This window comes from Hemicordylus capensis, chromosome 1 (genome assembly GCF_027244095.1).
Source record: "Hemicordylus capensis ecotype Gifberg chromosome 1, rHemCap1.1.pri, whole genome shotgun sequence".
NCBI classification, from domain to species: domain Eukaryota; kingdom Metazoa; phylum Chordata; class Lepidosauria; order Squamata; family Cordylidae; genus Hemicordylus; species Hemicordylus capensis.
The window spans coordinates 150,760,538-150,787,246 of record NC_069657.1 but is presented as its reverse complement, the minus strand read 5'-3'; the positions used below and the strand labels follow the sequence as shown (position 1 = coordinate 150,787,246).

The 26,709-nt window shown below is 46.3% G+C and overlaps 1 protein-coding gene across 11 annotated transcripts in view; it reads right to left on the bottom strand.

Annotated features, from left to right (window-relative positions):
- TNS1 (tensin 1) overlaps window positions 1-25,938 on the bottom strand; it is a 432,927-nt gene extending 406,989 nt beyond the window's left edge. For all 11 annotated transcript variants that reach the window (XM_053307444.1, XM_053307453.1, XM_053307473.1 and 8 more), the window contains exon 1: window positions 25,635-25,938. In XM_053307444.1, coding sequence (XP_053163419.1) covers window positions 25,635-25,763 — 129 coding nt within the window. In that variant the 5' untranslated portion in view covers window positions 25,764-25,938. The remainder of the gene's footprint in view (window positions 1-25,634) is intronic.
- Between the last annotated feature and the right edge of the window lie 771 nt (window positions 25,939-26,709).

Genomic DNA, 26,709 nt, shown 5'->3' with positions numbered 1-26,709 from the left:
AGAAGGCAGAAAGGCTGCACACTCAACAATGTGCAAGGTTGAGCATAGTGGTCTGTACTAGAGGTGCTTATAGACACACCAGCATGGCTCAAACAAGCAGGCCTGGGTAGAAGAGATCAGGATGGGGCTGAGGGGAAAAACTAAACTAAACTAAACTATTACCAGAATCACCAGATGCTCTGACCTGGGCCGTTCCCAGATGCTGGGCTTAACTGTGGATTTAAGTGGGGTAAAGTAGAGTGAGCTATAATATATTAGCTGCCTATAAGTGCAATAAAGATAATTTGAAGGAAACCTGGGGGCATTTACATAGGGCTGCTTTAACTGGGTTCCTGTTGGGTCTTTTCAGATTTCCCCCCCTGCACCATTCATATCTGTTCAAGTCTGTGTAGGATGTACCACTCCTAGAGTGGTACACTGAGAGTACACCACTCCCAGTAGTACTTTATAGTGAACATAAGAACACAAGTAGCCAATGCGCAGGGGGAAACCCAAATTGTGTATGGAGTGCTCCCCGGACTTCAATGTAAATCCACCTGATGTGTGAATGCACACCTGCCCTTCCTGCGGTGAAGCAAAGTAAATTCACCATCTGGGAACGGCCCTGGAGGAACATCCCATCCAGACCCCAAATATGGTGATCACCTAAACCCAGGTCTGAAACTGGCCTGTGCTGAAGATAATATTTTCTTGACTTCTGAGCCCAAGACAAGACCCCACCAACTCATATAACATGTCTAGTTAAACTGCTGCTTGGGTAGGGCTACCAGCTGGGCAGGAAAAGAACCCTGCCCGTGGATAAATCAGCAGGGAGTTATTTGCACACAGCTTCATGCCTCAGGGTATGTTAAGTGAAGCCACTTCGAAGTATACTCACAGCATTAAGGGAAGCAGCGTCCTTAATTTGTGTGTGGAATGGGTCCAAGGATCTCGAAGGGGCTTCGGGGTAAGTTTGGCTGGTGTGTGAATGCACACACTCTCCTCTGAAGTAGATTCGGGGTAGATGCCCTGTGTGTAAAGGCTCCATTTTTATGGCATGGTGAGTATTAGCTGCTAATATCTGCACATCACACTGCTGTTAAAAGCAAAGCTACACAGCTGCTTCGAACACTCAGCAGCCCTGCATGGACTTTTAGATTCCCATGTGAAAGAGCCAGGACAATGAATTGGAAGCTGGGAGTCTGGGGTACAGGAAATTGATTTGCTATAATTGCAGCAACTGGGGATACCACCACACCCTTCTGATGAGGTGTTTTACATCATCCAATATTGCTGTAATTAAGTACAGCAGAGTTTGCTGAAAAGTGGCCAGCCTACAGGACTGTCACCTTCACTGATGTAGGAACAAAGGAAACTGCCTTATATTAGACTGAGTCAGACCATTGGTCCATCTAGCTCAGTATTGCCTACACTGACTGGTAGCTGCTTCTCTAAGGTTTCAGGCAGGAGTCTTTCCCAACCCTACTTGGATATGCCGGGGATTGAACCTGGGACCTTCTGCATGCAAAGCAGATGTTCTTCCACTGAGCTACAGCCCCATCCTTAAAGGTGCCATACATGGGTCTCCTATCCAAGCACTGCCATGCTAAGACCTGCTTAGCTTCAGCAAGGTAGCTGTATTGTGTGTCCTCCGCTCATGCCCTGGGACCTTCCCCCCACTGTACCCATTAACAGAGGCTCTACAACTTTTACAACTGCTGAGTGGACAGACATTCAACCACGTGTATATGTGGTTATGAAAATATGGGGCACCCGTTGAATTTCTTTCTGTCATTAAGCTGTAAAGGCACAGAGCCTCTGATAGAAAATGATGGCAGGAACTGTACTTCAAGACTTAGTTGAGCTGCCTGCTTTCTCCCTTTCTCAAACAACAGCATCTTCACAGGTCATCGTATATAATGGGTGTTCCTTCTTTCAGACATCATCAAAATGTCCTTCAAAAATCACTTCAAAATGCCCCTGAACTGGGAAATTTTAATCTGGACAATGCTAGCAGGATTGTATTGGCATAGTACGGGTGAAGGAGGGGGAGCCACCTGCAGTTGCTGGAGAGAGGTAGGCAGAGTCTGTTAACAGTGGGAACAGGGCAGGGTTACCTCTAGGGCCTGGGAAAGGAAGCAAATGCCCGCCTCCCCAAACAGGCCTGTGATTCAGGCTGCAGCCCTCTCCTCTAGCCAAAGGCTTGTCAGTGCTTCTTCCTCCTGAGTGTGATAGGCAGGCAAGAGGCCTTGTTTGTCTCACTCTTGGATGGTGTCCAGCTACATCAAAGAAGGATTGGGAACAAAACCCAGTGGAGGCACAGCCCTGGGAGTGGGGAGAACAAGAGCTCCCGGGCGGCACACAAAAGAGTTTTGCAGAGGACCCATCAACACAAGATTGTCTCTGAGCCATGAGAGAGCTTCGCCTGGAGATAAGGGGGGGGGAACAGTCAGCTACCAACTGTGATCACAAGAACCCTTTCAATGATATGATGGATCACTTAGAAACACGGGACATAAGGACCAGCAGGACAGGCCTGACCCATGGCATCATCATGGTAGGCAGAACAAGGACCGGAGCTGCGTGGGAGTACAGAGAAAAGGCTACGTGGAAGACCATGGCAGAGGGGAACTAACTGCACTGGGGAGAGGGAAGGAGGAATATGGCCTAATTGGAGTTGCCATCTTTTTTGTCAGAACTCACATACCCTTAGCAGTGGCCTGGCACCGAAGGTTCAACAGGTGAAGTTCTTTTCCACTGATTTGCCACAGAAGCACTGATGATGATGACAATGATGATGAAGAAGAACTATATTTATTTATTATTTGTAAACGATGGCCTAGCCTGTTGAATTCCTGCCTCTTATATTGCTATTACATTCCCAGGAGCCAGGGGCATGGCTATAATTGAACAAAAGGGTTCAAAGACAACGTGCCCCCAGTTCATGAGGGCCCTCCAGGTCCACCCCTCCATATTTTCTTCATTATCTCTCTCACTCTGGGGAGCCGCCAGAGAGAAGGATGAACACGCCCCCCCTCCCCTGGCTACGCCCCTGCCAGGAGCTATGACCACTCCAGACCCAGTTGTTGATGAAGAATGCCTGAGGGTGACTACTGCAAAAGATTCCTTCTGTGACTTAATTCCAACAAAGACAGTCTAAATCCCTGTAGCATATCATGTAGAATTGTTCCTGCACATAAATTTGACACAACCCTGCTGTCCTGCAATGTGTGCAAAAGAGCTGGTCTTGTGGTAGCAAGCATGACTTGTCCCCTTAGCTAAGCAGGCTCGGCTCTGGTTGCATATGAATGGGAGACTTGATGTGTGAGCACTGCAAGATATTCCCCTCAGGGGATGAAGCCACTCTGTGAAGGGCATCTAGGTTCCAAGTTCCCTCCTTGGCCTCTCCAAGATAGGGCTGAGAGAGATTCCTGCCTGCAACCTTGGAGGAGCCGCTGCCAGTCTGTGAAGACAATACTGTGCTAGATAGACCAATGGTCTGACTCAGTATATGCTATGTTCCTATGACACGTGGTGTCAACCACTCAGGGATGGAGCTGGTGAGAAATATTGGTGCTCCTCAAGACTATTCATTCATTCATTCATTCATGTTCTCTATATGCCACCTTTGTACAATAGAATTGTAAAGGCAGCTAACAATTCACAGTACTATGACAGAAAGATATATATATATATATATATATATATATATATATATATATATATATATAAAATAAAGCATTATGCATTAATCATATTCATCATGAAACATTAAAGCAGGATCATCAGTTTAAAACAATTAGAGAGGGAGACAGATCTGAGCAAAGGCACACTGAAACAGACAGCCTTTGTGGCCCACTGAAAGGGGACTGGCTAGGACTGCCATATGGAAAAGAAGGCAGGTCTCTTGTACTTTTAAGAGATGCACAGAAGAGGGATTTTCAGCAGGTGCAGCTTTTCTTTCCCCTGTATGACAAGCAACAGGGCGCTTTCCAGATGCAACAGGGTCACATCGGATCTTAGAAGTGTGCTTCCCACACTTTCTGCGTTGTGACACCGCAGTCCCTACACAGACATCAGGGTGCCATTCACATTGCCAATGCCTTGCCTTTAATTTAATTGCTGCAATATAGAGCTAGGACGTCATATATCCTGTGTAAGGAAGTTGCTGTTTTATCAGGTTGTTAGTTGCTGCGAGACTGCTCCCCCTGCTGTTTACATTTTCAATGTGACTTGCCTGAACGGAGGCATTTTGCTGCTCTTGAGCAGCTAGACTGGAAAGTGCCAAGCAGCACCTGCGGAAATTTGTTCTTCTGCACGTCTCTTAAAAGAGACCTGTCCTCTTTCCCCTACGGCAGCCTCAGGACTGGCACACATTTCTTTGGGTGGGTGTTAAATCATCTGAGCACCATCACTGACAAACTCATATGTACTTGGAGCTAGAAGGGCGGTTCCTGTCCTCCTTACTTGGCATGCCTGATTTATAAACATTCAGTCCTAGACTGCCAAACAGCCCTGCCTCTCTCCACACCACTGCATTCATTCATAAAGATCATTTCTGCTCCTAGTCGGAATATTTTGTGCTTTATAATGTTCAAAGCACTTCACCTACATTACTTCAGTAAACATTGTAACATCCCTCTAAGGTGGATCCATCAATATTATTTTCATATGGTGATGAGACGGTGATGGGCTGGATGAGGGATAACAAACTGAATCCAGATAAGACACCTGCAGGAATTTGGGTTGCACACGTTCCAGTGGGGTGAAACTGTGGAAGGGACCCAGTTGGGTACCATAGAAAAGCTGGGCTACTGGTTTGGCAACTAACAGATTGAGGGCCATGGGTACATAATAGCCTCCTCTCATATGCAGCAATTTTATTATGGAGGAGGAGCTCCTCTGGGCATTTTGAACCACATGTTCCCCATGGGCTTTCCTCGAGCTGCCAGAGTGAAAAACTATCCCCAAATATTTAAAGCATGGGACCTGCTCAATCGTATATCCATCTAGCCACCAAGAATGAATTTTGGGCCATGATTTTAGTTGTATGGTAGTTAATTTCCAAGAGGTCTTCCTTACAGTACTGTGTTAGGGCCCTCAGTGCTCTTCTAAGGCCAGTGGGGGTTCTTGAGAGGATCACTGCATTATCTGCATATAGTAGAGTGGCAATGTGTCTCTCAGCATGTTTAGTGGGTGAAAATCCAGGTTGTTGAGCTGGCCCACCATTGTGTTAATGAAGAAACTGTATAGGAGTGGGACCAGAATGCATCCTTGCTTGATACCCTTCTGGGCTGAGACTGGTCTTTTTAGGTGGCCTTGGGGGTTGGACCTTACCTTAAGTGACATGTCTGCACGCAGGGTGCAAATTAAATATAGCAGACACTGGTCAATGAAGGAGGCTTCCAACTTCTCACACAGTTTGACACGAGAGATAGAATCGAATGCTGCTTTGACATTGATAAAGGCAGCATAAAGGGAGGTTGCATTGCAGGAACAGTATTTTCTGAAGAGGTCCTGAAGAACTAAGCACTGTTCGATGGTAGAACAGCTTTCCCTGAAACCAGCTTGGTCCTCTGCAAGGAGATTTGCCTGTTCTAACCCATTAAGTTTCCCGTGTAGGTGTCTCGTGTATTGCTTACTGACTGTGTTGAGCAAACTGATGGTTCTGGAGTTGGTGGGGTCATCCTTTCTGCCTTTTTTGAATAGTGGGACAATGATTGCTATCCCCCAGTCCTTGGGAATTCAGTCATGCAAATCATTCTGGGTGAAGAGCAAGGCCAATATAGTGGCCCACCAGTCGAGGTGATTTTTAATTGCCTCTGGTGGAACAATGTCCTCCCCTGGGGCCTTCCCTGGTCTCAACTGGGCGACAAGGCTCTTAATCTCAGATCTTGACACTGGCGCCCACACGGGCATATCCTTGATGGGACATGCAGAGCTGCCACACTCCACAGTGGAGTCCTTGTAGAGCTCATGAAAAATGAGTAGGACTAAATTTCATTTCCAACTAGAACAGAAAACGCAAGTGAAAGCAAGTCTTGCTTACAGTAATTAAGATATAGAAGGGTTTTTGCAATGCTGAACAGTGTTGCAATGTTTAGTAATCAGAATGTACTAACTCCACAATGACCACTATACAAGCCTTGCTTCTTGAGGGAAGTCAAATGGTGTCCTTTCAGGGAAGATATGGGGAAGTACATATTGTGACAGGATATGACTATTTTAGATGTGCTTGTTGCAGTGCATTAATTCTCTGAGTCCAGATTCCTGGAATCAGCTGCTGAAGAGCAATTGATACAACAGCTTCCAGTTCTGGACCACTGTCGGCAGAGCATGCAACTGCTATTTGCAGAATTCATATGTTCTGACAAGTGCACAGCACTATACATGATGGATTCTGGTGGAGGACAGAGATTTACTTCCCCACATCTTGCCTGAAAGGGCATCAGCCATTCACAGCAAACCTCCCCAGCTGTAGCATACGTACTAGCAGGCTATGCATTACAAGGTGCCTGCATGCTCATGTGTGGATGTTTACTTGCATGTTTGAGATGAGGAGACAAGCTGCAGTCCCCACTCTGAGATTTAACATCTAAAGATCCGGGAGAAAAGGTTTGGAAACTGGAAGGATGGCATCTGCAGCAACTCGCACTAACAATTTTTTGTGAAGGATCCTTAAAGTGGTCCCCAACAAAAGGCAAAACAGAGTTAGGGACAGCAAGAAGAAGAAAGGAGGGATTGTCCCTGGTAAATAGAGCAAGTTGCTTTTGTAGTGCGACATAGGAACGTAGAAGCTGGCTTATACCAAGTCGGACCATTGGTTCATCTAGCCCAGTATTGTCTGTAGTGTCTGGCAGCAGCTTCTCTAAGTTTTACAGGCCAGAGTCTCTTCCAGCACTACCTGGAGATGCCAGGGAGTTATGGAGACTGAGCGATGGCCCCATCCCCTAAGCGGAATATCTTACAGCATTAGTAGTAGTAGTAGTAGTAGTAGTAGTAGGTTTATTATGGTCCTTAGACCAGCTTAACATTTAAAATAATACATTTATTATTTACAAAATATTCAAATTGCTAATACAAGCTCTACGAAGTTTGGATGCAACAAAACAAAACTTGGCCACATTAACGGAGGTAACAGAGTTAAAATTTTACAGCATTCACATGTATTATTATTATTATTATTATTATTATTTATTAGATTTCTATACTGCCCTTCCAAAAATGGCTCAGGGTGGTTGCAAACCAAGGCAGACCCTGCTTAGCAAAGGGGGCAATTTGTGCTCACTATTACAAGACCAGGATCGAGCACAGAGCAAAGTTGGGAGGGAAAAGTGAGGAAGGATGAAGACAGTTTCAAGGTGCAAAACAAACTTACTTGCAAACAGGGCTTGCTATGTGTTTTTCTTGCATGGAGTGAGGCTAACCTTCCCCTCCAATCTCCACCATGCATTTGAGAGATGTACTTATTAGCAATCTGAATGCTGATTCAGTCATTTGTCTTGCTCTTTCCTCCTGTGCTTCCTTTTAGTTTTTATATTGCTGCATTTATGCCTTTAAACATCCACTTGTTGCTTTTTTTTAAAGGAATGTTTTAAAGAGGGGATAGAGGGAGGGAAGTTTGTGACTCAAGGGATGAGGCAATCAACACTATGCATAGCCAGCTTTTGCTGCAGAAGAGCAGGACTAGTTTTCTCTGCCTTTAAGGTTGTGCACGAACCAAGGTTCGAGCACTGGTTCGGTGCCGCAGGGAGGGGAGCAGGGAGCGGAAGCTTTAAGAAAGAGGAAAGCAGCATGTATCTTCGTGCTGGGGCAGTGCACGTCCCAAGTACCTACGTGTGGCACCAGCATGCACATGGCATCTGCGCATACACAGGCATCATACGCGTGGCCACAATGGTGTTTCTGATCACGCAAATGGTGCCTGTGCCTGTGCGGACACCATGTGCATGATGATGCCGTGTGTGGGTACTTGGGACATGCACTGACCGAGCAGGAAACTGCATGGGGTGGTGAAGAGCAGGTTTGTTCACACCCTTATTTGCCTTTGATCCCAGAGAAAAAATGGTTTGTCAGCACACAATGTGGAGCTCTTCCACAGCAATGTTCATTTGTTTTCTACGCACCCTCAGAAACTAATTTTCAGATGAGTTCACTTTTCATATCTCAAACGAATCTTGTTTTATAAAACAGGATCTATCTTCCAGTTCGTCCAGTCTGGCTAAAAATTCAGCCAAAGATGACACAACAGAAATTGCTGGAATGGATCCTGTGTTCTTTTGAAAACCTTCGCCTTCTTTGGTGCCTAATTGGCTCTTAAGAAATCTTAAGAAATCTGGCTCAGATTTCAGGACTGAAGTACTTAGAAATCAAAGTCAAATTAGATTGTTTGCAAATCATGCATCATTTGCAAGGATAAAAGATCCTGCTTCAGACTTTATTTCCCTGTGGTACTGCCTGAGTCATAACAGAATCTAGAGCCTTCTCTGCAAGCTCTTCTATGGCCATGGCCCTGTGACAGGCTACATTTGAGAAGGAAGAAATCTCATTTGGCTTCATGATCTGATGCAACACCTGATTCCAGATGTAAAAATGCCATAGGGAATATCAGACAGATTTAAAAGAAGAAGTATGAGTTCCTTCAAGAGGGCCTGCTAACGTTCTGAGATTGATGACACAAGAAAAGCAGGTATGCCAATAATCTATGATTTTACAGACCTGGCTAGAATTTCATCCTCTTGGCCACTTGCCAGAACTGGAGGCTGCAAAGCCAGAAAAAAGTATCCTAGCAGAAACCTAATTGCTTTGTTTTTAGAGTTCTGACCATGGTCTACATCTTATTTGCCTTAGAACAGAGGTTCCCAACTTTGGGTCTCTAAATGTATTTAGACTACAACTCCCATCATCTCCAGTCACAATGGCCAAGGGGCATTGTGACTAGGTTGATGAGAATTGTTGTGCAACAACATCTGGAGACCCAAGGCTGGGAACCCCCTGCCTTAGAATACTGCCGGTCTTGAATGTTCTACAGTATTTAAGAATGTTTGGAGGAGTTGAAGAGCTCTGGCTTGACAATACTAAAGAAGAGAGTAAGATCTAATCTAGAGTGCTCATGTCTGGAAGCAGAAACATGCTGCCCTTCTAGGATGGAGACATTAACCTCCCTATCACCCTGAGTAGAGAACACACTGCTTCAGAGAGTTGCTTCATTAAAGAGAATGTTGAATGTGATGTAATCAAAGGAAGTGAAAGAGCATTTCTGTGAAATAAGGGAAAGGAACAGCCTGCCCCCAGAATCTGGAGTTGGCCAGAGGGCCAGCAGCCCATGAGAGGTTGTTCACCCTCCCTCCCAAAGAGAAGCCAACCCCATTTGGCCTCTGGCCACAGCAGCACAGCAAAGGTTGGGATGATCAAGAGCTGCTGGGAGTCTGTGCCCCTTTCCTCCTTACAAGGCTTGCATCACAACAAGGACGAACTGCTCTTTGGGTCATTGCCAAAGGGTGCTGCCTATTGCAGAGTGGGGTGGGATTTGGGAAGATTTAGCAAAACTATTTTTTGGAGGGAGGGATTTCCTGCCCTTAAAAAAAATAAAATAAAATTGTGAGCTACCCATTGCTTGCCGGATATAAATCAAAGAGGCAGATAAACAAATCAAGTTCAGCACACAGATGATCTATGTTGAACAATATTTATTTATTTGGGTCAGACTGGGATGAAAAGTCAAAAGATTTTAAATTTCCCAGGGAAACAGGATGAGAAGGAGAAAGTGATTAGGACTGCCTGCGTGCCTGCAGTCAAGACGGCGGTAAGGAGGAGGAAGCGACAGCAAGTTTGAGCTGCGAAATGCAGCAGAGTTGGCTGGGAACCAGCTCATAAGGGATTTGTCAATGACAGTTTATTTGAGATGAGAAGAGGGCAGAGATCATCTTGATTGGACATCATTTTTCATCATGGCAAACACCCTTGGTGCCCAGAGGAAATTTTGCTGGTTAGCAAAATAGCAACCCAGAGCTTGAAACCTCAAAGGTCTGGCAGAGAATCTGAAAGGAAGCTGAGGCTGAACCAGAGGGCAGATTGAGGTGGTTTCACTCCACCCAACACTTCTTGGATCAAGACGTGAACACTCTTATATCCACACACACACACACACACACACACTCAGGGTGGTAGAATGTCCACCCCCAACCTCACCTGCACAGACACTATTATGTGGCGGCGGTGAAGGTATCCTTTATTTTAAAAACTGCCCCTTATTCCAGAAAGTTATCATAGTCCTGTATAACACATTAGTTTTCCTACAATTCAAATTGCCAGGAAGCATAATGGTATACCTAATGTCAGGCATGGTTTCTATAAAGCATCCTTTAGTTTTAAAATATGGAAACATGGATAAAACATGTGAGTCTTCTGCTATTACTACTTAGCCTAGCATTACAGGTAAAGCTTTACATTCTTTTGAGAAAGTATCTCTTATTCATACATGCAGATGCACACACACTGTGGTACAGACAGTGGTAACCACACTGGAAGCTGCTGTGGTAGAATATGCCATCATCATGGCATCCCCTGAAGTACTTTGGAGAGGAGGCTAGGTTTCATTGATCAATTTCTTCAGACTTATTATTATTGCATTTTGTTACGTTCTACCCACTTTTTCAACAAGCTGGCTTGCAGAGACAAACATAAACTCACAAAAATAACGTATGTTTTGATTCAACTATTTCTTCCAGTTTTTAGTACAACATTAAGGCTTTTTGAACCAAAAACAAGTGTATAAGATTATACTGCCATCATGCCTGATTGCTTACATCACACAGAGCAGGAAATCCCTTCTGTCTTTGCCTTGCTTGTATCTGCTCTGTGTTTCTCACCCCCTCCCCAGAAAGCATTCATGGCTAGAAGATGAGTATCTGCAGATAGACTGGAGGAGAACCATCCAAAGGCTGCCCATGGCTTTGTCTCCTGGACTTTGATGACAGACATTTGCTCATAGCAAGTAATGCATGTGTGCCTCACTTTCTAAAGGCTGATGTCTATTTATTTTGTATACTTGTGCTCTGTTCTCCTTCCAAAGAGTTCAGTGCAGCTTGCATGCGCTTCCCAGGAGGTCTCCTATCCAAACAGTGTTCAGGAGCACCTTTTAGCTTCACTGTTTGCTTCTTATGTTGTGTTTCCTTGGTGTGTCTGTTGCACATTGGTCGAGCACCAGTGCACAGCCAACTCAAATTATCTGCACTGCAGAAAACTGCAATTGTGGTGTTAGTAATTTGAGGGAGCATTTGAGGGAGCTGCAGGGCCAGTTCACAGAAGCATTCTGCATGTGCATGAATGCTATTCCTTAAAATCCCAAATGCAGTTTGCTAATGGTGAACTGGCCATAGGAGGACTCCCCACTCAGTATGTATACAGGGACCTTTCTGATATCAGTTGCATAATGGTGTGTACAACCAAGATGTGCATCTGTAGGGAAAGCTACATATGTCCCCTTCATTGTATGAAAGCTTGAAGAGAGGAAAAAAGCTGACAGCCATTTATGCTGGGGTCATGTGAGTAGCCCACAATGGATAGGTTGCTGCACTCTACATTGTTCTGACTAAAAAAGGTAGAGTCTGTCCTGAAACCTTTCCTCCCACATTGGTTCAGCAGGTTGCTTTTCAGTGGCACACTGCTGCAGTCATGACATGTGTGGCAGGGGCAGAAAACCATGTGTGTGTGCGCACACACACACACATATTCATGCATCTGCAGGTTTAGACATGAGCCCTGTTCAGACATGAAGGTCGTACACATGCTCAGCCCTACATGGGTGTGCACAGTCCTACCCAAGTAGGTCTGGTCATGTGACACACTGGAATCGATCCTGATCCTGGTGCTCTGTACCGCGGTAGCCTGGGTTTTGTACCAAGGCTAATTGTGAGGTAGAAGGGTACAAGTGCAAGTGCACCCTTCTACCCCGTTCCCTGGTCATGTCAATGCTTGGGCTCGAGCATCCACAGAACTGGGTGGCAAGAGCACCCAGCAGAGAGGAAATCCCCCAGTTTCCTCCCAATCCCCAAATCCTTGTGGGCTGCCTGCTTTCCCTCTGTCCCCTCATTGCTCATGGAGAGCTCATGCTCCTGCCTTCCTCCCTACCCTCCCCAGGCCAGGTAAGTTTTAGTCATGTGAATGACCTTATTATGTTGTATGAATGTACAGATGTCTGTACACTTGTACATGTGTTTGGGTGAATGACTGTACCGGTGTTCATTTCAAAAGTCAATCTGCTACAGGCCCCTCAAATGTGTGTTACAGATATGAAGTTGACTACTGTACCTATGTTAAACAGTACATGTGGGTAACAGTATCTGTGTGTACAGATCTGTACCTGTGTACACTGTACACTCATATGAACGTTCACCATAATGTCTGAATATGGCTATGGTTAAGTGTGTATCTGATTGCATATCCTGTATGCTACCTTCATTTCCCAATGTCTTCTGCACTGGATGCTCTGTCAAGCCACTTTAGGAACATAGGAATATAGGAAGCTGCCTTTTACGATCATTGGTCCATCTAGCTCAATATTGGCTACACAGACTGGCAGAGGCTTCTCCAAGGTTGCAGGCAGGAGTCCCTCTCAGCCCTATCTTGGAGATGCCAGGGAGTGAACTTGGAACCTTCTGCATGCAAGGATGCAGATGCTCTTCCCAGAGTGGCCCCATCCCCTAAGGGGGAATATTGTATAGTGCTCACATGTCTCCCATTCAAATGCAAACCAGGGTGGACCCTGCTTAGCAAAGGAGGCCATTCATGCTTGCTACCACAAGAGCAAAAGCCACCTAATGGCGCAGTGGGGAAGTAACTTGCTTAGGGAGCAAGAGGTTGCCGGTTTGAATAGCTGCTGGTATGTTTCCCAAACTCCTATATTGGGCAGCAGCGAAATAGGAAGATGCTGAAAGGTATCATCTCATACTGCGTGGGAGATGGCCATGGTAAACCCCTCCTGAATTCTAGCAAAGAAAACCACAAGGCTCTGTGGTCGCCAGGAGTCGGCACTGACTCAAGGGCACAACTGTACCTTTACAGTTGGAGAGGAGAGCTGGTCTTGTGGTAGCAAGCATGACTTGTCCCCATAGCTTAGCAGGGTCTGCCCTGGTTGCATCTGAATGGGAGACTTGATGTGTGAGCACTGCAAGATATTCCCCTCAGGGGATGAAGCTGCTCTGGGAAGAGCAGAAGGTTTCAAGTTCCCTCCCTGGCTTCTCCAAGATAGGGCTGAGAGAGATTCCTGCCTGCAATCTTGGAGGAGTCGCTGCCAGTCTGTGAAGACAATACTGAGCTAGATAGACCAATGGTCTGACTCAGTATATGGCAGTTTCCTATGTTCCTATGTACCACAAGAGCAGCTCTCCTTCCCCTTCCCTCTCCCTGCTCCTTACTCTGGGGGGCTTTTGGCCAAGGCCTAACATTTCAGAGAGCAGGGCAGCCTTCCAGGAGGAGAGAGGGAGAGGCTTGTGGCTTGCATTCCCAAAATGCCACAGGCATTTTTAGAGCCCTCTGTTTAGAAAACAAGGAAGTGGTGCACTTAATGGCTTGAAGCCACCACACACATATACACATATATATATACACCACACAGAGAGAGAGAGAGAGAGAACCCTGAGAAGAAAACCATATTAACTGAACAGCACCCTCTTCCAGCATACTGCAGAGCAAATTAAAGGCTCTCAAATGCATTGCCTAGACAATACTGTGCGCCTACCACGGTCACAGCAATGGGATCCTTGCATGTTGCCCCCTGGAATTCCAGCCTCCAAAAAGGGTGAACAATGCAAATGAAGTTAGAGGCAACAGTCACAGGGGAAGAGGTGGATCTGTGACATAGCTGGGAGTTCAGAGACCCAGCCTGGGCTCTTTCCAGACTAGATCCTGCAACGGGGTCAGGGTGTATCTCGGAAGTGTGCTTCCACACTTCCTGCATCATGACACCACAGTCCCTATGGATTGTGCTGTTCACATTTCCAATGCCTTGTTGTGAATTTAATCGCTGCGATATAGAGCAAGGACGTCATACATCCGGCGTGAAAAGGTTGCTGTTTTTTCGGGTTGTTAGTTGCTGCATGACTGCTCCCCCTGCTGTTTAGGTTCCAAATGCAACTTGCCCAAATGGAGGCATTTGGCTGCTGTTCCAGCAGCTAATCTGGAAAGTGCCCTGGTGCCTCCTCAAACAGACTCTTTCCTTCTTATCAATCTGCTGGCGTAACTGCCCTGTCATTCAGAGCTCCTGATTGTTCTGTTCCTTCTCCACCGGGTTTAAAGCCTGGGTCTTTGTCTTGTGCTGACACAGGGCTTTTTAAAAAACACATTTCATTCCCTCTGTTTAAGAAAGATAAAGGATAATAGAGATGCCAATGGGAACACTGTCTGTCACCCTTCCCCCCCCCCCCGCACCGCTGCTTCTCAATAGGCTCCTTCTGTAACGCATGCAGTAGAGTGGTTGCAGCAGCTGCACCGCCAGAACTCTGCATTATGAAAGGCTGCAGTGAGAACTCCTGAGCCACTGCCGCTGGGGCCCTGCGGCAGTAGGGAACTACAAGAAAGCAGTGGCACTCTTGGGCAGTGATTGCGGTGAGGCAGAGGTCACAGCACATGGAGCAAGTGCACATAGGTACTGAATAGGATAAGGGCTGCTAGCAGCATTGCAATTCTCTGACACACAGATAACATTTCTGTCTCAGAAACTGTGTGTAGATAGTCATGCTGAGGGATGATTGCATATATATCCCTTTGGGATACATATGATTTCATATGTATATGCATACATGTGATTATCATATCATACATATGATTGCATATGTATCTCTTTCACTGTATGTACAGGCACTGGGAGGCCACAGAAACTGTGGAATTTAGACATTCTGGACAGTCAATACCAGTTAAACATTTTCACATCTGATGTGAAAAATCAACATGACAGCCAACAATTTTCTCTCCTACCATGGCTGCCAGTTTTAAAAAATGGTGATAGGGGCAAGACAATTTCCTTTCCCACACCTGCAATCACTTTGGAAAAAGTATTGCTCCATCATTGTAAACAAGCTGCCAATAAGAGAGGCTAGTTAAGCAGCCTGTCCCAATGGCTAATACCCTTTCCAGTTAAAATGATGAACCATTGTTCCCAATTTGGATATTTGTCCTCCATTAACAGTTTACTGCTGACTTTAATTGCATCCCCAGCCCCTGTCTAAATCAAAAGCCTTTATACCTTCTAATAGACTCTGGATAAACACACAATTGTGATTGTACTGCGACTGCAGAGTGTAGTAGCCCATTTTCTAGCACAGAATCCAGAAGACTGAGCAGGATTCCAAGAATCTTTTCTCGGGCGGGGGGGAGAGAGATAGTCTCCAGTTCGCAGAATGGCAGAGGCAGCTTCTACTGACATCTTTAAAAAGAGTTTTTCATCTGGTGAAGGAGAATACTTCTCTAGCCCTATCTACCCCAGAAACGTCTGTTGGTTTTATACTACTTTAACAATCATGATCCCACCCCCCAACCACAAGAATCCTGGGAATTGTAGTTTTATGAGGTGTTGAGAGTTCTGTCGGAGATCCATAGCTAGGGCCTTGCAGCAAAGGTTCCTAGTCTTCTTGTGTCCCCAGATGTTGTGTCCCCCACAATAGCATTCAGCCACTGTAGCTGGGGGTGATGGGAGTTGTAGTCTAGCAATATCTAAGGACTCCGGTTTGGGAACACAACATGCCTTACAAAATTACAGTCCTCAGGGCTCCCTGGGAAGAAAGAATGACTTAAACCAGTTTACATCTGAAGGGCATATGTACCTTAGTATAGCGATTAGCCACTCCATTCTTACACCCTTAGGACAAATCCTGAAAAGCCTTTGTGGCACTGGCCAGGACCTAGTGTATTTTACTAAATCATTTGGTATTAAAGCTGCCACCATTTGTATTTGGATCTAGTAACTGCCGTTCATGCCTAAATAAAAACATTTGCCCATATACCATGCAGTTCCACCTGGAGGCAGGCAGCCATGCTGTATCTCTATGACGCTTTTAAGAATTCGATCCTATGAATACAGCACATTATGTAACTTGAGCGGAACAATTCAAACAAGGTCTTCCCAGGTAGATTGCGTGAATCTCTGCTGGGGTTGGGGGGCAGAGAAGAGGCAAGGAGGAAAATTCAAAGAAATGTAGTGGGAGAAAATTGTAGCTTTCTAGCTTCCCCACATCAACCAGGAACCCATCTGAAAAAGAACGTGGTAGGCAGTGACAACCTAGAGATGGCTCAAAGTGCTGCTGAATAGATCTTTGTTGTGTGGGCAGAGTGCATTACAGGATGGGATGACAGGTTTTAGTCCCCCAGGATAGGAGGGAGAGGCTTTCACGCGGAGGCTGTCAGAAACAATGGCACAGGGGCAGGACTGAAAAACCGCAGATCCAAGGATTAGATAATTTGGTTCTCAGAGGAATATTAGATTTGAGGCAAAGCTTGTATCTGGAAATGCTCTCTCAGGCTTCCCTCCCACTCCACCCCAGCACCTCCCCCACGTGGCACTGCTATTTCCCTCTGGTCTTTCCTTCTAATGCCCTGATGGCCCCCAGGCAACTCAGGGGTGGCTCTTCCATGAGGCAGGGTGAGGTAGTTTCCTCAGGTGTGAGCATGAAGAGTAGTGCAGGGGCCAGCAAACACTGGCCTCTTTGCCACAATAGGTACCATTGCATGGACCTCCCTGCCCCCGCCCCCGCCCCACCCCGCCATCAACCTCAACCTTTTACTATGACAATCCAATGGATCATGTAATCCAGGGGTGGTAAACCTGAGGCTCTCCAGCTGTTGTGACTACAACTCCCATCAACCCAAGCTCAATTTATTGTGGCTGATAGTTTATTTATTTAAAATATTTCTATACTGCCCTTTCAGGGAGTGCTTTGCGACTCTTTCAGGGAGTGCTTTGCGACTGTTCAGCTGAAGGTGCTAGAAACTCCCATTTCTGGAATTTCTACATGCAAAGCAGCTGCTCTGACACTGAGCTGCTACGACAGCCCTTTAAGGAGGGCATTTAGCAGGGGTGGGGGATTTAGCCCCTTCTCTGTCACCACCTCTTCCTCCAGCAACAACAAGTGCCAGCTGGGGCTGCCACTGATGTAGTTGCCAATTCAGAAGTGCAGGCACTCTCCATGACAGCCGCCGTGGCCATGCCTACCCCAACTGCTAGAGAAGCCGAGAAGTTCTCCATCCCTGTGCTTCCCCCCTCCACTACAGCCCTCGGGGCTGCCAAATGTATGTGAAGAGCTTGGCCCACAGCAGAAAACTCAACTCAGTTTTCCCTTTCTTAACTGTTGAAATAGACTATGAACAATGCATAAGTCACTCGGTTATAAATGGAAACATTATGCTGCAAAATTACTGCAAAAAATATGTGCAGTAATTAGGGGAAACATTAGATGTTTGCTGAAATTTTGAGTTGCTGACATTCAAAAGTCCCCCCCCCCAACATTCAAAAGGCATTAATAAGTTATATGTTGCCCTCTAATTCTTATATGACTAGAAAGAATTCCAGCTACTATGAAGGAAACCATTTGCTTGTGGATTCATGGATGGTATTTTGTGCATACTTAAAAAAGCAGCTACCTCTGAGGAGAAATGCAGCCATGAAACATCTCCATCACACTGTAGGACAGAAAAGAAAGGAGTTCCTTCTGAGAATTCAAGCAGGTGGGCATAAATCAACCAAGAAGACATGGCATTCTTTGGCCTGAAGAGCGAAATTGAAGGCTTTTCGAAATTTTAATAACTGGTTCTGTTTTATCCCTGCCCCCATCGGGAAACGAGGCCTGTTCTTTGGAAGCACAGTTAGCATTGTCCCTCTTGGGTACCAGACTAGGGTACAGCTAGATCAATAGACTTCACTTCTTCCCCCTTTCCCTTTCGGCCTTTTTTCTAGCCGCTCTCCTGTTAGTGAAAGGGGATCCTAATGATTTCCACGGCAACTGATGTCACAAACAAAGGATTATCTTCAGGCTAAGATAATCAGAAGCCAGTGAAATTAATCTCATAACAAGTCGATGACACCTCATGGAAAAATGTGGCAGGCACTGCGTGCAGACAGACAAGTTGGCATTCACTCCCAGAGTTTCTAACACATTTCTACAGCAAAAAGGGAGAGAGGTACTCGGGCTCCAGACTGCCTGAAAGCTGAGCCCTCTTCCCTGTGGGCCCTCTCTGTCTCTTTAACTCTATGGTGCTGTGGACAGGCTGTACTTGCTCAATGGTGTGGGAAATGCACTCTGAACATGCTCAAAGGTATTCTTCATCAAAGGTATTCTTCATCCCCTGCTAAATGGGCAAAGAGGCACCTTTTACCGTGGTGATTCTCCTTATTTAGCAGGGGGAGAATAACTGACCCTATTCACCCCAAGCACAGTACTTCCAGAGACTGTTGCTGGTGTGTGTCTTAAGTTTCTTTTTAGAATGTGAGCCCTTTGGGGACAGGCAGCCATCTTATTTGCTTGTTATTTCTCTTTGTAAACCACCCTGAGCCATTTTTGGAAGGGCGGTATAGATATCGAATAATAATAATAATAATAATAATTATTATTATTATTATTATTATTATTATTATCATCATCATCATCATCATCATCATCATCATCATCATCATCATCATTAGACTTCCAGCTGTGATATTCATATCAGATTCTTGGCCTGACACGATTAAGGCTATCTCTGTCCTGTTCTAGTTTTTCGTGAGCCAGAATAAAAATGCAGGGTTATTTTTGAGCTCAGCTGCTCTTGATAAGTATGAGAATTCTTATCAATGAATGCTTTCAACCCTAATGTAAGTACCTCCGCTAATCTGGCCGCACACAAAAACCTCCTTATAATCTGAAAAGAGACTGTTCTGGGGCCAAGAAGGATCTTGTCCCTCCAATGAATAGAGTGTTCATAGAGTACTAGAAAAGACACGAGATTACTACTTAAAGGTGTTTTCACATGTGCAATGGACATTGATTTGCAATGCAAATGTAAAACCCACATTGGCCAGAATGTACTTTCTGCACATTAATAGCATAGGTAATATAGACCAGTATTGTCCATGACTTCAGAGGTTGTTACATGGGCTGTTTTTAGGTGCGTTGTTCTCTCTTCTGTCTATTGGTTTATGGATTCTAGTCCAGAACCTCTCATTCAGTGACATCACCCAGTGAAAACCCACTCTGCTGCTTTTCTCCAACTCCCCTATTAAAGCAACAAGAAGAAAAGGCTTAAGAGGTAGCAGATTATTCCAATTTGCAGGCTGTTTAAGCCAGATGACTGCCACATCATGTTTGCTGCTGCAGATCAAAAATGGCCAAGTGAAACGATTCAGAATTAATTCCAAGGGGCTTCAGCTAGTCTAGGCTTCAAAAGTCAACCAGGTTTCTCTAATTCTCAGAGAAGGGCCAGAAACAAAACTGGCATGGATTGGGGAGAGACAATCCAATGGCCAGATGTGCCAGTTGTGGGGAGCTGTTTCATTGAATCCAAACCAATGCCAGAGCTCAAAGGAGTCAGTGGAGGATCTCAGTGGGGCAGAGTCCTGGCTCAGCTGCAGTGTGAACTTCTCTGTATGAGTTGGCATGTCAGGTGGCAAGCTGTGGGGAGACGTGTGGAGAGTGTCTGTTCTTTTTTCACTAGGCATCTGAGGGCATCAGGCCAACAACGGGCACAGGTTTCCATTCAATAAGCAGGCCTCTGCGCCGCATGAGAATGGACCATTCTCATGCGGAGCGGAGGCCTGCTTATTGTATGGTGATAAGTGAAGTGACGTGTGTGCATGCACATGTTTGCCTTCTAATGACTCATAAGCAACATTTTCCCCAGGTGAACTTTCCCTGTCCCTCTCCTCTGCAGCTGTAATCAGGGAGAAGCATAAGGCAGAAAAAGGCTGTCAGAAATCCCGAACCTGAATGCTTCCCAGAGTCCCATAAAATAAACACTACTGGTTTCCATGCAATGCTAGGGAACAATCTTCATATGAGCCTGAACATTTTGTGTAGAAAGTGTCTCACTCAAAACTTTGCATTGTACGGATGCAAATTGCCATCACCACCACACCAGCGCTTCTGCAGAGTCTCATAGAGCAGACACCCCTGAACACATCAGCTGCTTCAACAGGAGATGTTAGTGGAAAGCTGCAAACCACTGGCAACCTATTTGCTTTACTAGGTTTATATCCTGCCCTTCCTTTAAGGAGCTTAGAGGCCCTTTTAGAACTACAGCAGCCCTGTGAGGTAGTTAAAAACAAGATGATGACTTGCCCAAGCCCATCCAATGAACATCATGGCTAAATAGAGGCTTGAACCCAGGTTTTTCTCATCTACAAGCAATATTTTGTCTACTACACCACAATGGTTTCTCCTTAGAATTTTTCTTACCCTGATACAGTATGATAAGGGGGCTATTTCAACATGCACACACACCCCTACATCCCTATAATGTTTAATGGATTTACCGCACAGCCAGCCCTATAAATCAGCCCTGAGCTTTCCTGTCTAGGATGGGCATGCCATCAGTTGCATCAGGATTTAGGTATGCTGTTGCTTCCCAAGATAAATATAACCATTTTGTATATGGTAACATCAAGACTATAAACATAAAATTGTCTTGACATGGACCCTACTGAACTAATTAAAAAACAAAACAAAGCCAGCAGCCTCTTGGTAGGGAGACAGGACAATTGGGCTAGACGGCAACTCTGTGACTCCAAAACTTTCCTGTGACTTTTCTTTTTAAAATGACACTCTAGTCACAGGGGAAAAGTATTTCTTGAAGGAGGGTGGTGGTATTTACTGCCCCAAATTCAGTGGGATTGGCTTTTGGTGGTGATTTCCGAATGTTCTGAAATCTGTCTTCAGGGACTCTTTTGTCTATTGACATCTGTCGATAAACCCCTTTGTATCTGATATGGGACCCCTGCACATTTCAGAAGATTCTGGAGCATATTTGAGGATAGTTCCAGTTCGCATGTCATGGTGGCTAGGCCTGGTGGTGGGTCTCATCATTACCCTGCTTTAGGAATGCACCTTAGAACACGCCCAGTCCTCTCCTATAGTATATTTCAGAGACAAGATCAATAGTGGGGAGCGAGCAGAGTTTATAAGGAAAGGTGTCCACTATTATGCTTGTTTCATTGAAGAACTCCTAATAAGATTCCAGGGAACCCCACAGGTCTCCAGAATAGGATACAACAACAACAAACAACAACAACAACCACCACCATTGACTCATGGATGTTCTGTCTGACTGCTACTAAAAGGCAACTTGAGCACTAGCATCCTTTCCTGTTCCTACAGTCCCCTTGCTGGCAACAAACTACTTGTAGGTACATTGTCTCCTTCTTTCTCTCCCTCTTTCTCATATACAGTTACATGGGGACCAGCAAGCCCTTACACAGCTTGGGAAGGAGAAGATACAGTAGAGGAAAGGGAAACATTTCCCAAGAGTCTGGCCCACACTGCTCCATCTTCATTTTGTGCCAGTATATAGACCCTGAAGGTGCCAACCTAAAGAAAGACTAAGGCTGCCTTCTAGTGGGTTTATTCTGGGCACTGAAGGTTTGCCAAGACCATAGGCTACACCCCTCTGATCCTGTGCCCATATCTGTGACTGAGAGGCATAAAAGCAGGTCTCAAGTCTTTTCTGGGGTTTCTTAAAGGCTTTTTTTCTATTCTGGGCCCATCTTCCTGTCTAAATGCTGGTTGTAGACTGCTATCCTTGTCACTGAAAGGGATCCAAAGATTTTAAAAGTGGCAGAGATGTGGAGAATCACTGAGATAGAAGAGACCTATTCTAATCAGTGCCCCAAGACTGGATCATCTTTTACCTAAAACATTTTGAGCAGATACCTGTACGGGCCTTCTCTGAAAACCTCCAAGAAATTATATATTTCACAACTTTTATAGGCAGCCTCTGGTGCCATAGCTAGGACATCCCCCATAACATTTAACCTAAAAATACTTCCCTGTAGTTTAACCGCATTGCTCCTCCTGTCATCAGTAGAGAGGTTAAACCATTACTTCCCCTCTTCTTTCTGACATATTTTACATCGAGGACATTCATACAATCAAAAACTGTATTCTACCCAGGCTTGGGAGTTGTTTGTGTTCCAAATTTCCAGGTATGTGGAAGCAAGGTAGGAGGATAACCTGGGTAGAAGTGATTGTGTGGAAGCAAGGCTGGAGGAAAACCAGGGTAACTTTTCCTCCTACCTTGCTTCCACACAACTGAAAATTGGGAGCACACACAGCTCTCAAACCCAGGTGGAACCCAGGTGGAATAATTCTTGATTAGGGATGAACCTGAAGCGTTCTGGCACCGCTATGGAGAGGCGCTGAAACGCTTCAGTTCCCTGGTGTCAAAACGTTTTGGCATGGGGCATGAGGTTCTCTTAAGAGGAGGCAGGCAGGTCCTACCTGCCCGTCCTCCAAGCCCCTGCCAGCCTGCCATGGCACTATTGTTACAGAAAGACTTCCATGCGAGTGGCAGCTTGTGCCATTTGCTCCTCTAAAATGCCACACCATGGTGATGGGATGCGTCCCCAGCATCCCTCGCACAGCATCAGCACGTAAATGGTATCGGCGCATACATGCCGACGCTGCGTGAGGGATGCTGGGGATGCATCCCATTGCTGCAGCATGGCATTTTAGAGGAGCAAGCAGCACAAGCTGCCACTTGCACGGAAGTCTTTCCGTAACACTAGTGCTGCGGCAGGCTGGCAGGGGCCTGTCTCCTCTTCAGGGAACCCCATGCCACCTTTGGATGTGCACTGAAGCAATTCTGTGCACATCCCTATTCTTGATTGTGCGAATGACCTCATTGTATCATGAAAAGCAGGAGCAATCTCTCTAAAATGAATGTAACAAGGTACTATTCCCTTGAAGCTCTGCATCCTTCATATGTTTAACCCATGTTCGAATATGAATATTTATATACCACTTTCAATTAAAGTTCTCTAAGTGGTTTACATGGATGGATGGATGGATGGATGGATGGATGGATGGATGGATAGATAGATAGATTAAATAGTTCCCTGTCTGCAAAGGGCTTACAATCTATGAGAAACAAAAGATAAATACCAGCAACAGCCACTGGAAGGGTGCCATGGTGGGGTTGGATATGGCCAGTTGCTCTCCCCCGCTAAATAAAAGAGAGTGCCTTTTGCTCAGCTAGCAGGGCTTTTAGCAATCCCAGGACTAATTCCTAGCTTGCCCACTATATTTCCATGCCCCCCCCCCCACATTTGTTTCAACATTTGCCACTATACTTCCATGCCATCCTTGATCCATCTCTTCCTCCTTTGTCCCAGATGTGTCCCAGCTCTTTGACCCATCTTCCATAAAATATCTCCTCTTGCCTCAGTTCTCTTGCCTCTGTCATGGCTACGTGCTGCCCCTGCCCATATAGTTTTGAACGTTGCCCCTCTAAATGATGGTTTCAGTGTCCGGTAATTTAGGCATGTTAAGCTGCTTTACACTGCTCCATTTAGTCCAGTATTGCTTGCTCTGACTTACTGTGGCTGTCCAGGGTCTCCAATAGAGTTTTTTACCACCATGTGCAACTTGATTATATAACTAGAGAAGGTGATGAGGCTGGGTCAAACTTCAGACCTCCTGCATACAAAGCATGAGCTCTACTGCTGCGCAATGGCCCCTCTCTAAAATGTTGTTCTACACAGTACCAGGTTCCCTGTACTAAAACTCATTTCCCCCTCTTTTCCAAACTTACATAAACTTTAATTTGCATTCTTCCAATCTTCAGGAAACATTTATCTACTCAGTATTCCAAACTGCCGCAGAATCTTTTGGATCCATCTTGTACCTCTTTATATTGAAACTGGACATTGCATTGTCATTACCACTGCAGGACTGAGAAAAAATCCTCCCTGGTGCTGGAGAGTTGCTGCCAGTCATAGTAGACAATACTGAGCTAGGTACACCACTGGCCTGACTCAGTAGATGGCAGCTTCTTATGTTCCTATGCATTGCTAACTGGATCCAAACTGCCGCAGAATCTTTTGGATCCATCTGGTACCCCTTTATATTGAAATTGGACTTATTGCATTGCCATTACTACTACAGGACTGAGCAAAAAGTCCTGCCTGAAGCTGGAGAATCACTGCCAATCAGAGTAGACAAAACTGAGCTAGATGGACCACTGGCCTGACTCAGTAGATGGCAGCTTCCTATGTTCCTATGCATTGCTAACATTCCAGAACTGCAGCCCAGAAGTGGCATTTCCCTGCTTTTGTAGGCAGGTAGAGAGCGAGAGAGATGATAGGCTGACAGGGAAGAGTAAGGGTCAATCAACACAATCCTATTAGTCTTTGACATCTTTGGTTCCATGTAGAGTTGTGGCTAAGTGTCAGGAGCTGATCAATGCTGACTTCAGCATGTGACAGTGACACTGGAATGCACACAGGTGGCTTCATCAATGGTCATGTGTCAGCCAAGTGTCAACTTATGGTTACTAAAAATCATTTATTCTTATCTATTCTTGTTTTTAAAACTTTTTCCATAAAATGTTTAACAAAAAACTTGAGGATGCAAACAATTTAAAACCAACCAAATAATACCATAAAACAAGCACAGATACAGCAGACCAGAAGAAGCAACTATCACTCTGTGATCAAAGGCAGAAATGTTTTAAAAAATATCTGTTAACATACGGGAGTGGACAAGGCACAAGAAAGGCATTTCAAAATATTGGAAGCAGCAACAGGTTGTATGGGTTGATCTAAGGCACGGAAGGAGGATGACAGCACTCCACACACACTCTCCTCAAATAATGTTTGGATTGCTGACCTCAAAAAGATTTCTGCATCTTTTCTTCTTTTGACTATCACAGGGCATCAGTATATCCGCCCCCCCCCCCGCATGTCACATAAAACAGGGGACAGTTCACATGAACACTCTCTATATATGCAGCAGAATAATTTTTTTTGTCCCCCAGCCTGCATTGCACTGTACACATGGCAAGTAGGCTGTCTGAAGAATAGCCATTTGGCATGCCTCTGTTCAAGCTGCACCAGGCCCCTGCAAAATCACACTCGGTGCTTGTGGCAAATGCCCCTGAAGACCCATATGCCCTACTCTCTTCTACGTAGTCCCTCCTCCCTCAGTTTCTTCCCCAAACTTCTCTCCTCACTCTCCTCATTTCTGTTCCTGAAATGGCTGTTGCCACTGCTGTCAACTCAAAGCCTCCTCCTGAATCCCCTGTCCTACTCTGCCACTTCTCCAGATCCCTCAATGAGCCACACACACCCCGCCAAACCTTCCTCCAGTCTGAAAAGTGTTTGGGTGAAGAAGAGAGCGAAAGTTCCTTGAGTCTCCTGTTTTCTCTGACCGCCGCCCCCCCCGCCCCGCCACACACACCCCCACCCCCCATTGCCCCACATGCTTCAGCTCCCAGAGAGTTGTACTGACCACTGACAGGCTGCCCTCTCCTCCATCTGGTACAGCCTCTGCTTCCTGCCCGCCCGCCCCTGCCCACCCAGGAGGCCACGGCTCCTTCTTCTGCCCCATCATCAGCCGCCAACTCCCTCGCCAGGACTCTCTCCTCCAGAGCGCGGCTGCCAGCCCCGGGGATCCCTCCCTCGCTCCTGGTTCACTCACTCCAGGCAGCTGCTCCCTCTTCTCCGTGGCTGCCGCTCTCCCTTCATGCCTCAGTGGCACAGCTGGCAAGGGCCGAGGGTCCTCCTCCTCCTCCTCCTCACAACACACCAGACTCACGGAACATCCCATCCAACCCGGCTGCCATGCAGTGCCCGCGGTGGGAGGTGGGGGTAGCAGCACGGTGGCGGCTCGGGCAGCCAAGGACCCTCTGTGCCTCCGGCTTCCAGGTTTTCTGAGCTCCCGCTGCTCACAAGCGGGCTTACTCAGTCAGGACGTCCCCCGCCCGTGCCCAGGCTGCCGGCTCCCAGCGGGGCACCTCCAGGGCGAGTCGGACTCCGAGAGTGGGAGAAGAAGAGGCTGCCCGCCTCACCACTCCCCTCCTCCCCCAGCCCTCCCCGCTTTGCTGCCTGAGGCGGGCGCGCTCAGGATCCCTTTTCTCTTCTGTGCTTCTCTCAAAGGCACCTGAGAGGGGGAACTCCGGGATGAAGCCCCTCAAACAGATACACCTCCGGGAGAGGCAAAAGAGGGAGGGGAATGAATTCCCCCAGCCGGAGGAGCCTGTTGTGGGAATGTCAGGTGGCACGCTGCCTAGGGAGGACGGGTGGCTGTAGTCGTAGAGCCCGTGTGAGGGCCGGCGCTGAGAGGAAGGAGAGGAGCCCCGTTTTCTATCCCTGACTGTGTGTCCCAGAAACAGGAGGGAGGAGAGAGTCCTTCAAGACTGGCACACAGGATAGCTCGCCCCACCTGAGAGAAACAGAGAGAACCTATAAAGAGGCTCCGCAGAATGGCGCAGGGCGGGGAGGGAACCCCGACATGGGAGCAGCAGCTGCAGCAGGCATGCAAGAGAAGAAGGAAGGGCACAGGAGTGGCACCACCAGTCAGCACGAGTCAGGAGGGAGGAAACTCTAAACCTCTGGTCTGCCTCCCTGTGTGTAACGGAGATTCCTGTTGCTGTCCCAACAGAACAATTCCTGTTGTGTCCCAACAGGAGAGTAGCAGGGGGAGAGTAACTGGCCCTGTCCACCCCCAGCACAGTACCTCCAGTGATTGTTGCTGGTGTCCATCTTATGTTTCT